Source organism: Stegostoma tigrinum, chromosome 4 (assembly GCF_030684315.1).
Source record: "Stegostoma tigrinum isolate sSteTig4 chromosome 4, sSteTig4.hap1, whole genome shotgun sequence".
Taxonomy (NCBI): Eukaryota; Metazoa; Chordata; class Chondrichthyes; order Orectolobiformes; family Stegostomatidae; genus Stegostoma; species Stegostoma tigrinum.
This window is the reverse complement of record NC_081357.1, coordinates 109,710,357-109,724,163: the sequence shown is the minus strand read 5'-3', so window position 1 is coordinate 109,724,163 and position 13,807 is coordinate 109,710,357. Positions and strand designations below refer to the sequence as shown.

The 13,807-nt window shown below is 38.6% G+C and overlaps 1 protein-coding gene across 1 annotated transcript in view; it reads right to left on the bottom strand.

Annotated features, from left to right (window-relative positions):
- The window catches only part of sntg2 (syntrophin, gamma 2), a 261,510-nt gene that overhangs the window by 54,865 nt on the left and 192,838 nt on the right, over nucleotides 1-13,807 (bottom strand). The window contains exons 10-13 of the mRNA XM_059645706.1: nucleotides 10,150-10,279; nucleotides 9,594-9,632; nucleotides 5,270-5,386; nucleotides 1,337-1,408 (exon numbers count right to left, since the gene is read on the bottom strand). Coding sequence (XP_059501689.1) covers nucleotides 1,337-1,408; nucleotides 5,270-5,386; nucleotides 9,594-9,632; nucleotides 10,150-10,279 — 358 coding nt within the window. The remainder of the gene's footprint in view (nucleotides 1-1,336; nucleotides 1,409-5,269; nucleotides 5,387-9,593; nucleotides 9,633-10,149; nucleotides 10,280-13,807) is intronic.

Here is a 13,807-nt window from a genome sequence, read left to right as displayed (position 1 = left end):
ATCCTCTGATCATCTTGTAAAGAATCATATCTTGGTTGCAGACAAAAGAGAGGCTAGTGAACTGAGCATTATCTAACTCACTCACTTCCTCTGCAGCAAATGCAAAAGGGACTGCCGTCTATGAGTGTGGGTCTTGAACTACATCAGGCAATGCTTAACAACCTAGACTCGAATCATTGCATTACAAGGAGGGATGACTGCTCTCACAACAGATTCCACTTTGGAAATAGAAGCACTGATGAATCACCGACAGCATCACTCACAAGTGACAAAAATAAATCTCTCCTTCAAGTGAAGTAGTGTCAACTGGCAAAGAAGATTGAAAAGGGTACCTGGACATAATTTAGCTCCTATCTATAGACATACATTTTATCTTTATTATTATACAGTATTGATTTTATGTAATTACTTATAATTCAACCACAAAACTTATGAGAATTTGGGAAAGGGAGAGGTAAAGTTGGTTGAACCACAGCTGTTTCACTGTATTATGGGCTGAAGATCCCAGAAACACAAAATTGATGCTCTATAGTACCACCACATGGTAGGAGTGTATATTTAGAGCATAAAAGGTAATGTGAACATTTGAGTTTGCAATAGGGAAAGTATGTGACAATTGGATCTAAAGTTTGCAGACAACATTTTTAAGGCATTATCCATAGATGCAGTTAATTGGATTGGTACCATTATCTTCAGTGGTCTAACGATGTCAGGGATGTGACCCCTGTTCATGTCCCTGCCTCAGCTCCTTCATTAAAACAATCAAATGGGTTGAGCAAAATAGCACAACAGTTTCTTTATCATGGAAAAGCTCTTTTCTCAATATTGGGCAAAGTGTGGCTGCAATTACATAAAATTACTAAACATGGTACATCGATATTGGAAATCATAATCACAGAGGCAGAAGGCACAATGTACATCATTTGGTCCCAAAATGCCATCATTTCACACTATCAATTTTGATGTCAAAATTTTGATGCTTTTCAAACAACTTCATCATCTACTTCTGAAATGGTAATCTGCCACCTTGAAATTAATTATTTTAATCGTCAAAGCAAGTAGGCAGTTTAAGTTTTCATTAAAAGGATAGCACCTCCAACAACGCAACACCTCAGCACTGGTGTCCAAACTTGGGTCACTCTACCTGTGTCCTTGTGACTCAGAATTAAAAATACAGCAACTGAACAGCCAAAAACACGAAGACCCTGATTTTCATATTTCACTCATTCCACACAATATATGTCAAAACCACCTGACATATAAGGTTTAGCCTATTGTTCAATGCTCTGCATTTTGCCAGAATGGGTTGATTTCTTTGCCAGACAAAGAGAGTTACCTTGTGAACTTTACAAAGAATTTCACAGAGGTTGTAGATTTTTTCAGCCCAAAGCCAGTCGCGAATGCTGACCTGTAAAAATTAAAAAAAAATTATAATGTCAGAAACAAAATTATGTCTCAGTTATTTTTATGAAATACCCCGTTAGTACAATACAACTAATATCTGGCTTCTTGTAAATTCAGTGACAGTCATGAACTCTCATGTAAGATGCATTTTATCCAAATTTGTATTTGGGCTCTAATTAAGCTTTGACATTTTATAGTACCTATGTCAACAAGTGACATAATGACTTTGATATTTTTGATCTGCTGGGACACAGCAGTGATGGGAGAAAAATTGAATGCGGTGAATAGGACGTTACTGCACAACTAGGAATAGGATCACAGGATATTAAGTGATGTTGAAAAGATAGAACCATAGAAAATGTTTGATACAGAAGGAGGTTATGTAACCCATCTTGTTCATACTGGCCAACAAATGATTCTGATATGCAAATAGCCATAACCACCCTTCAAAGTAGCTAGGATAATGAGTTATTGATACAATGGGAAAAGAATGACATTTCAGAAGTATTCAATCTAGAGAATCTGGTGCTAAATAGGTGTGATTTTGTGATCTTTTAGCTCATTTTGAGTCATCCTACAATAACCAGTCAAACAGGAGATTGACAAATAGCACCAAGTGAAGTTGTCATTCAATTGAAAAATAAATAAAATAAATTAATCCAGAAAAAGGCATCAGATGTTTGAATTCTTTTTAACATACTAAAATTACACATCATTCACTTAATTTTGAAAACCTTTGATGCAGTCTAAAAGTGCACAGAGTTTAAAGTGTAGTTCCATAATATACAATGAAACAGGTAACACAGAAGCCATTTGTCCTCTCATGCCTGTTCTTGCTCTCTTAAAGTTCTCTCCAAATGTTTCCTAAACTCCTGCTGGTTCCACTTGACCTAATTTGTTTTTTTTAATGTGTGCCAATTTCCCTTTGAGAATTATTCCTAAAACTGCTTCCACCCTGAATACTACAGGCAATTTAGCATGGCCAATCCACCTAGCATACACATTTTTGCACTGTGGGAGGAAATCGAAGCACCCGAAGGAAACCCACGCAGACACGAGGAGAATGTGCAAACTCCACACAGACAGTTACCCGAGGCTGGAACTGAACCCGGGTCCCAGGCGCTGTGAGGCTGCAGTGCTAACCACTGAGCCACCGTGCTGCCCCTAATCATAATCTAAAGGTCAGTCAGGAAATGTTTAAGTTTGTATAGGTTACAGTTACAAAATTTAAGGAAAAGGATGTGTTTTTAGCACAGGCACCCATTCTCATGTATTCCTTGGTCCGTTATCACAGTATACAGAGGAGAAAATTACAACATATGCTGAGGGTTTGATGAAGAGTCATCTAGACTCGAAACATTAGCTTGCTTACTCTCCAAGAATGTTATTTGGTCTCTAGCATTTTTCGTTTTCAAATCATATTATATGACTTGTTTTCAGTACAGCTCACTCTACTCAGCTCTTATCCTCATTTAATCAGGTATTCTTCTACTTTAACGTGCCATCCATTATCTCTGCGTTTACCTATCCCTTTCACGTCTCTCCCTCTTTCTCTCTCTGGGCTCTGTCTCCACCTGTCAGCTCACCTCTCTCCTTCCATCCTAATTCAACTTTAGCAATAAATAGTGCTCCACTTGCCCCCACACCTCCTCCCTCACCCCTATCCCAGGCCCCAAGCTGACCTTCCATATTAAGCAGATGTTCACCTGCACATCTGCCAATGTGGTATATTGTATCCATTGCACCCGGTGTGGCTTCCTCTACATTGGGGAAACCAAGCGGAGACTTGGGGACCGCTTTGCAGAACACCTCCGCTCAGTTCGCAATAAACAACTGCATCTCCCAGTCGCAAACCATTTTAACTCCCCCTTCCATTCCTCAGATGACATGTCCATCATGGGCCTCCTGCAGCGCCACAATGATGCCACCCAAAGGTTGCAAGAACAGCAACTCATATTCCGCGTGGGAACCCTGCAGCCCAATGGTATCAATGTGGACTTCACAAGCTTCAAAATCTCCCCTTCCCCCACTGCATCCCAAAATCAGCCCAGTTTGTCCCCTCCCCCCACTGCATCACAAAACCAGCCCAGCTCCCCCCCTCCCCCCCACTGCATCCCAAAACCAGCCTGGCCTGTCTCCTCTTCCCTAACCTGTTCTTCCTCTCACCCATCCCTTCCTCCCACCTCAAGCCGCACCTCCATTTCCTACCTACCACGTCAGCCCGCCTCCTTGGCCTGTCCGTCCTCCCCGGACTGACCTATCCCCTCCCTACCTCCTCACCTATACTCTCCTCTCCACCTATCTTCTTTTCTCTCCATCTTCGGTCCGCCTCCCCCTCTCTCCCTATTTATTCCAGAACCCTCACCCCATCCCCCTCTCTGATGAAGGGTTTAGGCCCAAAACGTCAGCTTTTGTGCTCCTGAGATGCTGCTTGGCCTGCTGTGTTCATCCAGCTCCACACTTTGTTAGCAATAAATACCACATTTTCTCAGCTGCTAACAGTTTTGATGAAGAGTTGTTTGACTCGAAATATTAACTCTACTTTCTTTACACAGATGCTGCTGAATATCTGCAGAAATGCCTGTTTTTATTTCAGATCTGCAGTACATGCAGTTCTTTGCTTTCTATTCCTGCACAAAAGCAAATGTGATTCGAATCAAATGGCTAGAGCTACACATTGCTAAGCAGCCATGGAATGAGCTCAGAGAATCATCAAATCTCTACAGTGTGGAAAAGGGCAATTCAGCCCAACACAAACCTCCAAAGAGCATCCCTAACATATCCCTGCATTTCCTATGGCTAAGACACACCATATGGCCAATCCACCTAACCTGCATATCTTTAGACTGTGGGAGAAAAGCAGAACACCTGACGGAAACCCACGCAGACACGGGGAGAATGTGAAACTCCCCACAGTCAACCAAGGATGGAATTAAACCCGGGTCTCTGGCGCTAGAGGCAGCACAGCTAACCACTGTACCACCAAAGTTAATATTGCAACATAGTTACAGCCTCCGTGTTCCAAGAGAGAATAAACATCTATTGATATTGCACTGTTCACCATCAAAGAAGAGCCATGGAATGTAGTTATTGATTTGTGTCATTGGGAAACTTGACAGCCAATATGTGCTCACTAAGATTCCATAAACAGGAATGAGTTTAATAATGAAATACTCTGATTTTATTGACATTTGTTGAGAGATAAATAATATTTAGGACAGCAGAAGATTTCTTTTGTTCAAAATAACGTTACGAGGTATTTTATATACATAGGATTCAATAATGACTGCTTTGACAGTGCATGATTCCATAAGTACTTCCTCGTAGGGCTAACCTTACTTATATATTCAGTTGTAGTCTCGATGTCTCAATCTTCTGAGGTAAACATGAGACAACTACAGTTGAACCAATGACATGTAACTGGCAAAAAAAAATCCTCTGAAGGTGGGTTACTGGATCCGAAATGTTAACTCTGCTTTCTCTCCACGGATTCTGTCAGTCCTGCTGGGTTTTACCAACAATTTTGGTTTTTGACAGCTAGCTGGACATGGATGGTGCAAACAGTTAATCTGATTCAATTGCTTTTGAGTGTTTTACTTAAATTCTGCTATGTTGTTTACATTTAAGGCTGGGGCACTGACCAATCAATTCAGTGGTGCACCCTAACATTGTGCTGTTGAATGCCTGGAAATTAAGCTTGCAACAGAGGGGCACATGGTGAGAAACATGATGATTTTATCAGGAGCATATAACACGTACTGTTAATTTTAAGCTAAGATTATTGTTTCTACATCAAACCCAGGAGTAAAATGCACGCAAAAAGAAGAAAAATCTGCACAATATTAAAAGAGCTTCTGCCTCTTACCGGTGGAGCATTGAAAATGTGAAGAGAAGAGCCTTTCAGTCCTAGAAACTTGTACTTGTACAGCTGATTGGGCTCAGTTCCGAGCAGCTTTTCACTCACCCACCCCATGTGAATTATCTGCAGAGGAAAACCTTAGAAAATTGAAAAGTCAATCCTCAAAATCAAAACACAGTATCTTTTTTGTGATTCTTGCACACATAGTTATTAATTTTGTAATGAAACCTTCAAGGACTCGGTGCAGTCATTATGTCCAAATCAGCTTGGAAATTGCTCAACTGGATTATCGAGGTATCAACACTTAAAAGTGTTCTGTGTGGAATTATGAGGATTTGAATCCAATTTAGGGTGACAGCCTCCATTGCGACAAAGGCACAACAAGGATTGGCTCAGCAAGCTCAAAATATTCATTGGCATTGGCAGCTTACTCGCACAGAATGTGTAGTATTGCAGATTCAATATCACTTCAATTTTAATTTTATGCTTTATGCATAACAGAGAGACTAACTAGCAACTTCAGAATATTTTAAATGACACAGTTAGAAAGCCATAACAACAAGGAATGACTTAGTTTTCCTTGTTGTTTTGAGATATAGATACAAAATTCTGAAACAAATCAACCTATATGTATTTTGGCCATCCAATGTTCGTGGATTGGAGGCTATAACTTGTGATTTTACGTCATTCAATTCATCTTTATATCGACTGCAGATTTTTTTTTCTGTGTGTACTTCTTTTAAACTGCACATAAAGAAATTTTGCTCAAAATTAATAAATGAAAATGTAACTTCAAGAGGTTTTCATTATTTTACAAAATGCCACGATTCTAAGGAAACAGGTGTTTACGATTCAGGTTATTCATACAGCCAGCAGTAAGCAACATTGATCTGACAATAGCTCTGGACATGCAGGGACTCTGGAAACCATCCTATAGGCTGGGAGTGTGCATAGATAGGGTTTTGATATTTTTTTCCATGGTTGAACAATGTAGCTTAATGGACTGTTTATAACACAGTCATTCTAGGCTGTTGTTTGTCAAATGATGTTGCTGGAGTTCTCTAGCAGAGGGAAAGATCTCTGTACTACTCAGTACCAGTTAGAAAACTGGGATTTAATAAATTGTGCAGGCTCTACTTTTCTTCACTGGGCAGCAGCATCAAAATTACATATTTCATAACTTCTTCCATTGTAGAATTTTTCCAGCAGAGATCACTTTCAATTACATCCAGTTCCGAACTCAAATGAAAAATGGTGTTTGCAATTTCAAGAAGATTGAAGGTGATCCTTTTCGAAATGGGGCTGTAAATTATGGAGATAAATTTGGAAAGTGGAGCTTGTTTTTGCAGGAGAAAAGGATTTAAAATTTGGAGAAGCTTTGCTGGCATGCAGACAATTTGACTTTGACATTACTAACAGAAACAAAAGATGCTTGACTGAAATTAACAATTGTGAAAGAAAAGGTCTGGGTTAAAATTTTTTTTGTCTTCAAACAAATTATGAGGAACAGAGTTCGAAAGAAAAGTGTAGTTGATTGTTGTTGTTGATTAATGTTCATTAATCCCTTTAATAAAGATCAGGATAAAAATATGGGTAATGTGACTGCAATTTTTTGAGATATGCATAAGCACAGCAGATGAGAAAATTTATTGGATATGACAGAAACATTCATGACCGAGAAGGTATTAACTATGGAATGAAACTGATTAAATGATGCAGATGTAATACCTAACAGAAACTTGGACAAGATATTAAAATCCAGACCACAATCTGCAATGTTAACCTCTTAGAATTTTTTTGTTGCCTTTTTCATTTACTGGAGCCTATAGGAAGAGGGAATAAATGATCTTTGCTTGTCCTACATTTTCCATATAATATTCTGAACATTCCTTGGATTCTTCAAAAGAATGTTAAACTTCAAATAGGTCACAACATCACTACATGAAGTTGACCTTATTCTCTGTGTATGAAGATAGTTTGAAGGGTAGTAAAACTTTCCAAGTCATTACTGTTAGACTTCTGACTAGCATGCAAATAAGTGGAGCACAACAGTGTTGATGATAAGATGACATGTAGGCCAGGAATGAATGCTTTACTTGACAGCCAGCTTTGGGTAACTTAATTGTCTGCTTTTGGGGAGATTAAAAGAAGAGCCATGCCGATTCCCTGATGATATTTTTATCTTTAACCCCACAATGGCCATGTCTACAAGAGCAAATAAGAATTGCAAACCGCAGTACACTGATTTGCATTTATTTTGCCTTAAAATAATTGGCTGTAGGCGTTACAGCAAACGAAGGATGACAATGGATTTTCCACTTTCAGCATGGACTCTAACAAAATTTATTACATGGGAAAATTTGGATCGCATTTCTTCCATATATTTAGAAAGTAAACAAGCATACATGTAAGATTTTTGTCTATACCATGCTATCAATGGCCAATAGAATAACAAAGTAATAAAAAATAACTAAATATTCAAGATGGCAATGTTTGTGATATTACTGTATCCAATGGTGATTTGAATAATATTTGTCAATACTTCTGATCCAGGAAGAGAAACTCAACTAAGGGCTTCCTTATGATCACAGCTCTGAAAGCCTGGCTGGTAGTGGTAATGCAACGATGGTCAATTGCTAACAGTCATTCAGTGATATTTCAGAAAATGTCGAACAGGCGAGAAATTAGAAGTCAATATATTTATGAGGAAAAAAGGGAGTGAAATTGTGGGGAAAAAAGCATCAAATTATGCAGAGGGAGTTCAAGGAGATGAAGACCTTCCAGGAAATAGACATTATGAAGTTGAAGCAAAGTGAAGTCACAGATAAGAAACAATTAAGATACATGTCTCAAGGCAAAGCTTGTTGGAAAACTATTCGTAAAGTTGATGGAAGTGTTTCTTGAATTTTTTTTGTCTGATTATGGTAATCACTGTAATAATCATCATTTGAAACTTTTGAACCTAAATTTTATCAGGCAAGATGGCATTCAGTATTGTCATGTTTCTAATTGACTTAATTATGAAGATATGCATAAAAGATCATTTGTAGTTCAAATTCCCTTACTTACCTGATTTATCTACCAGAAGGCCATCAGTTCAACTGGGACAAAGAGACTATACTGGGACAAGCGAACAACAGACATGCAAGAGAATTTCTGGGAAACCTGGTTCTCAACGCGGGACTCCGTTAACAAACAGATAGAAATAGACCACTGCTAAAAAAAAACAGAACCGGAAGTGACAAGACCCACCACAACAGAGGATCATATAAATTCGGAGTGGAGCAGAACACTGGTACTTCAATTAGAGGCCACACTGATGATGTTGCCCAGAATAGTGGTGAAACATCTGCATACCAAGGAACAACTGGCTCGGCAAGCTAACGAACAATTGCATCCACAACCTGAGCTGTAAATTTTGCTACTGTTTGTCTACTGGATACCTTATTCAGCGACAGACTTTTGTATCTACTTATTTATTTATCTACTTTATTGATCCAGTCCATGTTTTGAGTCTAACAATTGATTAGACATATTGATTCATTTCATGTTTCGTAAGTAACAGTCTTATCCAGAACGGCATTGTAAAACAAGAGATAAGAGAAATGAATGGTTGTACAAATAAGAGATTAGAGGTCAGAAGTACAGAAGAACCATAAGAACCTGCTACTATAGATTGGGATGAAAATTATTTCAGCAATACCTTTTGAGCAGTGTTTGAACTGTTGTGTCCTTACTTTGTTTATTTAAGCCTACAATACTAAACAAACTACTGTTTAATTCCTGATGAAAGTAACAATAAATTACTTTAAGAAACAAATGTAATACATTTGACCAAAACAAATGCAGTGTCCTTTTATTTGAGAGATGAATGCAGTTTGCAGTATGGATTAAAGAAAATGTAAAGTGTGTGGATTAATTAAAATACCACTGGCTATAGATAACCATTAATTACAAAATAAGCAATAACACTAAAATGTGAGTAACCATTATGCAGATCTCAATAACCAAGCAGTGACAGCAATAATACCTTTCAATTTCTCTGTCTCAAATATGACTAAAATTCAAAATTTATAGAGCAAGGTTTGTTATCAATACGAATACTACATAATACATATACAATTTCTTAAAATTTAACACGGACACATTTTCAAATTCTAGCTATCCATCATTTAGTCACAGTCATGTGGTAAATTTTACCATCACACAGCTCTTGTTATCAGTAGCAGTTTCTACATCTTTTTTCACTCTGATGGAGAAAATATATTTTTACACGAAGACATGTTTTTATTACACTGATGACTTTTTCTCCAAAAGAGAGGCATCCTACCTGATCATTTGGAGGACAGCATTTATTGGCCATTTTCATCTGTACATTTAAAATAATATACAGAATTAAAATCATTAATATTGCTCTATTGAAGAAACATCAAAACATTTCTCAAAATATTCACCAAATCCTATTTAATTACAGTTCAAATAAGGTCATATATTGAATCTAGTTTTCTTGAAGCCAGCTTTATTCTAGAACAAAAATATGCTGCTGGAAAAAGATCAGCAGGTCTGGTAGTATCTGTGAAGGAAAAGAAAGAGTTAACGTTTCGGGTCAGGTGACCCTTCCTCAGAACAGATCTGAAGAAGCGTCAGCAGACCTGAAACATTAACTCCGTTTTTCCCTTCACAGATGCTGCTAAACCTGCAGAGCTTCTCTAGCAACTTTTTTTTTGTTCCTGATTTACAGCATCTGTAGTTTTTTCAGTTGTTTATCAACTTTTATTCCACTTTGTCCAAGCTGGGCGAGCTTAAATATATTTTACATCCAAGATCATATCTTTATACCATAATTTAAATGAAAACTACATACCACTTTCAGCTAAGGCACTTACATTTTGTAGAGTCAAATCATTAATGTTGGTTGATATTGCCCGCAGCCAGTCAGCACTCTCTTGGGCAGTGTAGAACTGTAAAATTCCAGTGCTTACTCCATCCAGTGCCACAACCTCTAATGTGTTAGGTCTAAAGCAAAAGTAGAAAAGTTTTCAGAGCATTCATCAAATCAGTCAAAAAATAAGGCGGCATCTTTCACAAGGGCAGAAAGTAACCTATGTCTGAACTGCAAATGCTTAAATTCTCACATTATTTGTAACAGAACCGGAAAATGTATCAATATTTGGAGACAACAAAAACTGCAGATGCTGGAGCCAGAGTTAACACAATGTGGAGTAGAGGAAGACAGCAGGCCAGACAACATCAGAAGAGCAGGAAAGTTGACACTTTGTTTCGGGCCCCTTCTTCAGAACTAGGAAGGGGAAGGCAGCTGGGAAAGAAATAAATAGAGGGAGGGGGAGTGGGGCTGGTTGAAGGTAGGTGATATGGTGATAGCTGGATGTAGGATGTGGGAATTGGTCAATGGGAAGGGAGAGACAGATAGGTAGGAGAGAAGATGGACAGGTAGTGTCAGGTTAAGGAGGCGAGAGGAGGATGGGTGGGGCTGGGGACAGATAGGTGGGGTGAGGATAGGTGGATGCAGGTAGGGGATATAGGAGATTGGTCGGTGGGAAGGCTGGGGCGGATAGATCGGGAAGAAGATGGATGGGTCATGTCAGGTCAAGGAGACATTGCAAAGTCAACTTACACAAACGGCAGTTAGATAAATGACTAGGTATGGGCCAAGATACTGGGGGAGCTCCCCTGTCCTTTTTAAAGCCATACTGTGACGTTGTTTAATCCATCAGTGATAGAACCTCCAACAATACATCAATCCCTCAAAAGTGCTAGCTTCTATCATCTGCACAAGTCCTTGGAGAAAGTTTCAAAACTCGATTCCTCAGCCGCTGAGAACTGCATATAGTTAACTTAATTACAGCACTTCATTTTCAAGTGTAAAATAGTTCACTCATCAGTTTTTTTCCAATTTATGGAAGATTCTTGAGGTTTACTTTATTCAGTAAATCTGAACTTCAAAACTACACCCATTGATTAGATGTGAAAAATCCTGCAACACAGCTGTGCACTTGAGCAAGTTTGTATTATCCAAGACAAACACATCAGCATCAACCTCTCATTGAATCCATCTGTCATGTCAATACTGCTATTATTTGTGTATTGAAATTTCAGTAAATAGTAAAACATCATGTAATATCATATTAATTATCTCACCAGATAAATTGATCAAACGTCATGAGAGAATGTTCTCCATCATAAATGAAATCAAAATGTTTTTAAAAAAATGCATGTACAATGTCAGAACCAATTATTAGTTTCATGTAAAATTTCAAATTAACTCCAATTATTGCTCAGATATTCATTCATAAAAATAATTGGTGACGTTAACCAACAATTTAATGACCAACAATAGCATATTAATAGTCTACAATGAGGCCTGTTCCCAAAACTAAGCAGATTTATCACAAGAATTAAAATGAATATCAAAAAATGATTGACTCATTTTGTTTCACACTAACCACTCATTCCATGTTGCTCATCTATTGCCCAGAACAGTTGAGTAACTATCTCCAACTCAGGAGAGAGCCATACCATCAAAACAGGCAACTCCTGTTATTACCATTGTAACAACCTGGAGAAGGTAGGGGAGGGGTGACAACTTTGGACATCCAACAGAGTAGCTATTTGTGGCTGGATGCATTTATAGAATTACCATCATGTGATTTTAGTCATCCATCTCAAACTTTAGTTATTTGATGTCCAAGCCTTGTGGTGCCCTGACTTCCCAAATGAAACGATCTTCCAAATCTTCCAAAAAGTTGTTGGGATGCCTGTGCAGGAGATAATGGGAACTGTAGATGCTGGAGAATCCAAGATAACAAAGTGTGGAGCTTTATGAATACAGCAGGCCAAGCAGCATCTTAGGAGCACAAAAGCTGATGTTTCGGGCCTAGACCCTTCATCAGAAAAGGATGCCTGAGCAGGGCTGTTGGAAAAATAGGTGGCTGCATTTATTTCTTTATTATGTCATCAATTGCCCTTCATACCCAATCAAGTGTTTTGAAGTCTTGCCCATGTTGTAACATTGGAAGTGTAGCAACCAATTTTCACACACTGGAGCCCCAAAATATACAATGTGATAACAACTGGATAGGCGATTTTAGTTCTGCTATTTGAACAAAAAAATCATCCAGGACATTTGGGAAAACATGTTCCATTCTGCTTCTGATCATGTTGTGGCTCTTTTACAGTCATTGGGGATGGCTGACCAGCTTCAGTTCAATATGGCCCAACAATGCAGAATTCCCTCATGAATGCACTGGCCTGACGGCTGGGATTTTGTGCTTAAATCGCTAAGCCACAATTTGAACCCTGAAAGCTTCAAATTCAAAAGTAACACCAGCACACTGAAACCACAGCTGACAGCAATATAAAGTTTATAAAATGGCCAAGTGGCACTATAAGTGGTTTCTAACCACAGCTTCATAGCAAATGAAAGTTGCTCATTGTCTGACTGATGTAGAGCTACAAGTCTAGGGTGTAACAATGGGTGCTTCAGAGTGAATGTCAGATCTGACACCTACATTTTATTTGTTTCAATAAACTGCCCCAGAAATTTTCCCCTAGACTGTCGAATATATTTCAAGATTTAGAAAATATTTAATGTGACATAGATGACAAGTTGACTCACAGTGTTGTTGTGGTACACATCTGGAAAGTCCATTCAATTTTAAAACCCCATAGACTGAAGGACATACAAAAAGTATGAACTTTCCAAGGAATCCATTGGCTCCTTGTGACATGTTGTTGACAAAGCTGGGGCAAGACCTGACCCACAGAAGGTGAAGGCTGTTAAGGATTTTCCCAAACTAAAACAGTTTCATGACTTGAAAGGATTTCCAGGGATGGTAACATTTTTGACTCAAGGGCTCAGTCATCATTGCCAAATAAGGCAATTAGTTAGGAAGACACATGGGTGAGGAAGATGTTTTCCAAAATGTTGAGCATGTAGCAGCATCCACAGATGCCCTGACATTATATCCTTTCCAAGTACCAAAACTGTAGAAGCTTCAGTTATTAGGAAGCAGTACTCTCTCAGAAACAGCCAGAAAAGAATCATAAACCAGAGTATTACGCTCTAGGCCATTGCATTGTTATACAAGGAGACACAAGAAAAAGGGGTTACAGAAAAGGAGGCTCTCTCAGTAACAAGGGTGTCCAAGTGGTTTTTGAATTACCCCCATTAGGAATACTATAGGTATGCCTGTTAGACAGTAAAGAATTTGCAAGGATGCCTCCACAAACACAGAGCAGCTGTATCAGGAACAAAATCAAAGTGTTGGAAAAGCTCAGCAGATCTGGCAGCATCTGTGAAGGGAAAAAAGGCTAACATTTCGTGTCGGGTGACCCTTCCTCTGAATTTGAGTTGGAAAAGCTCAGCAACTTTGTTTTTGTTCCTGATTTACAGCATTTGAGGAGCTGTTTGAGGTTTGCCTATGAGAACAAATATGTGCAGGGGGACTACAAATGATAACTGATGAGTTCTCCAGAGCTACTGTCAACATCTTACAACATCTGCAGGGGAATTTGTTGAATTTG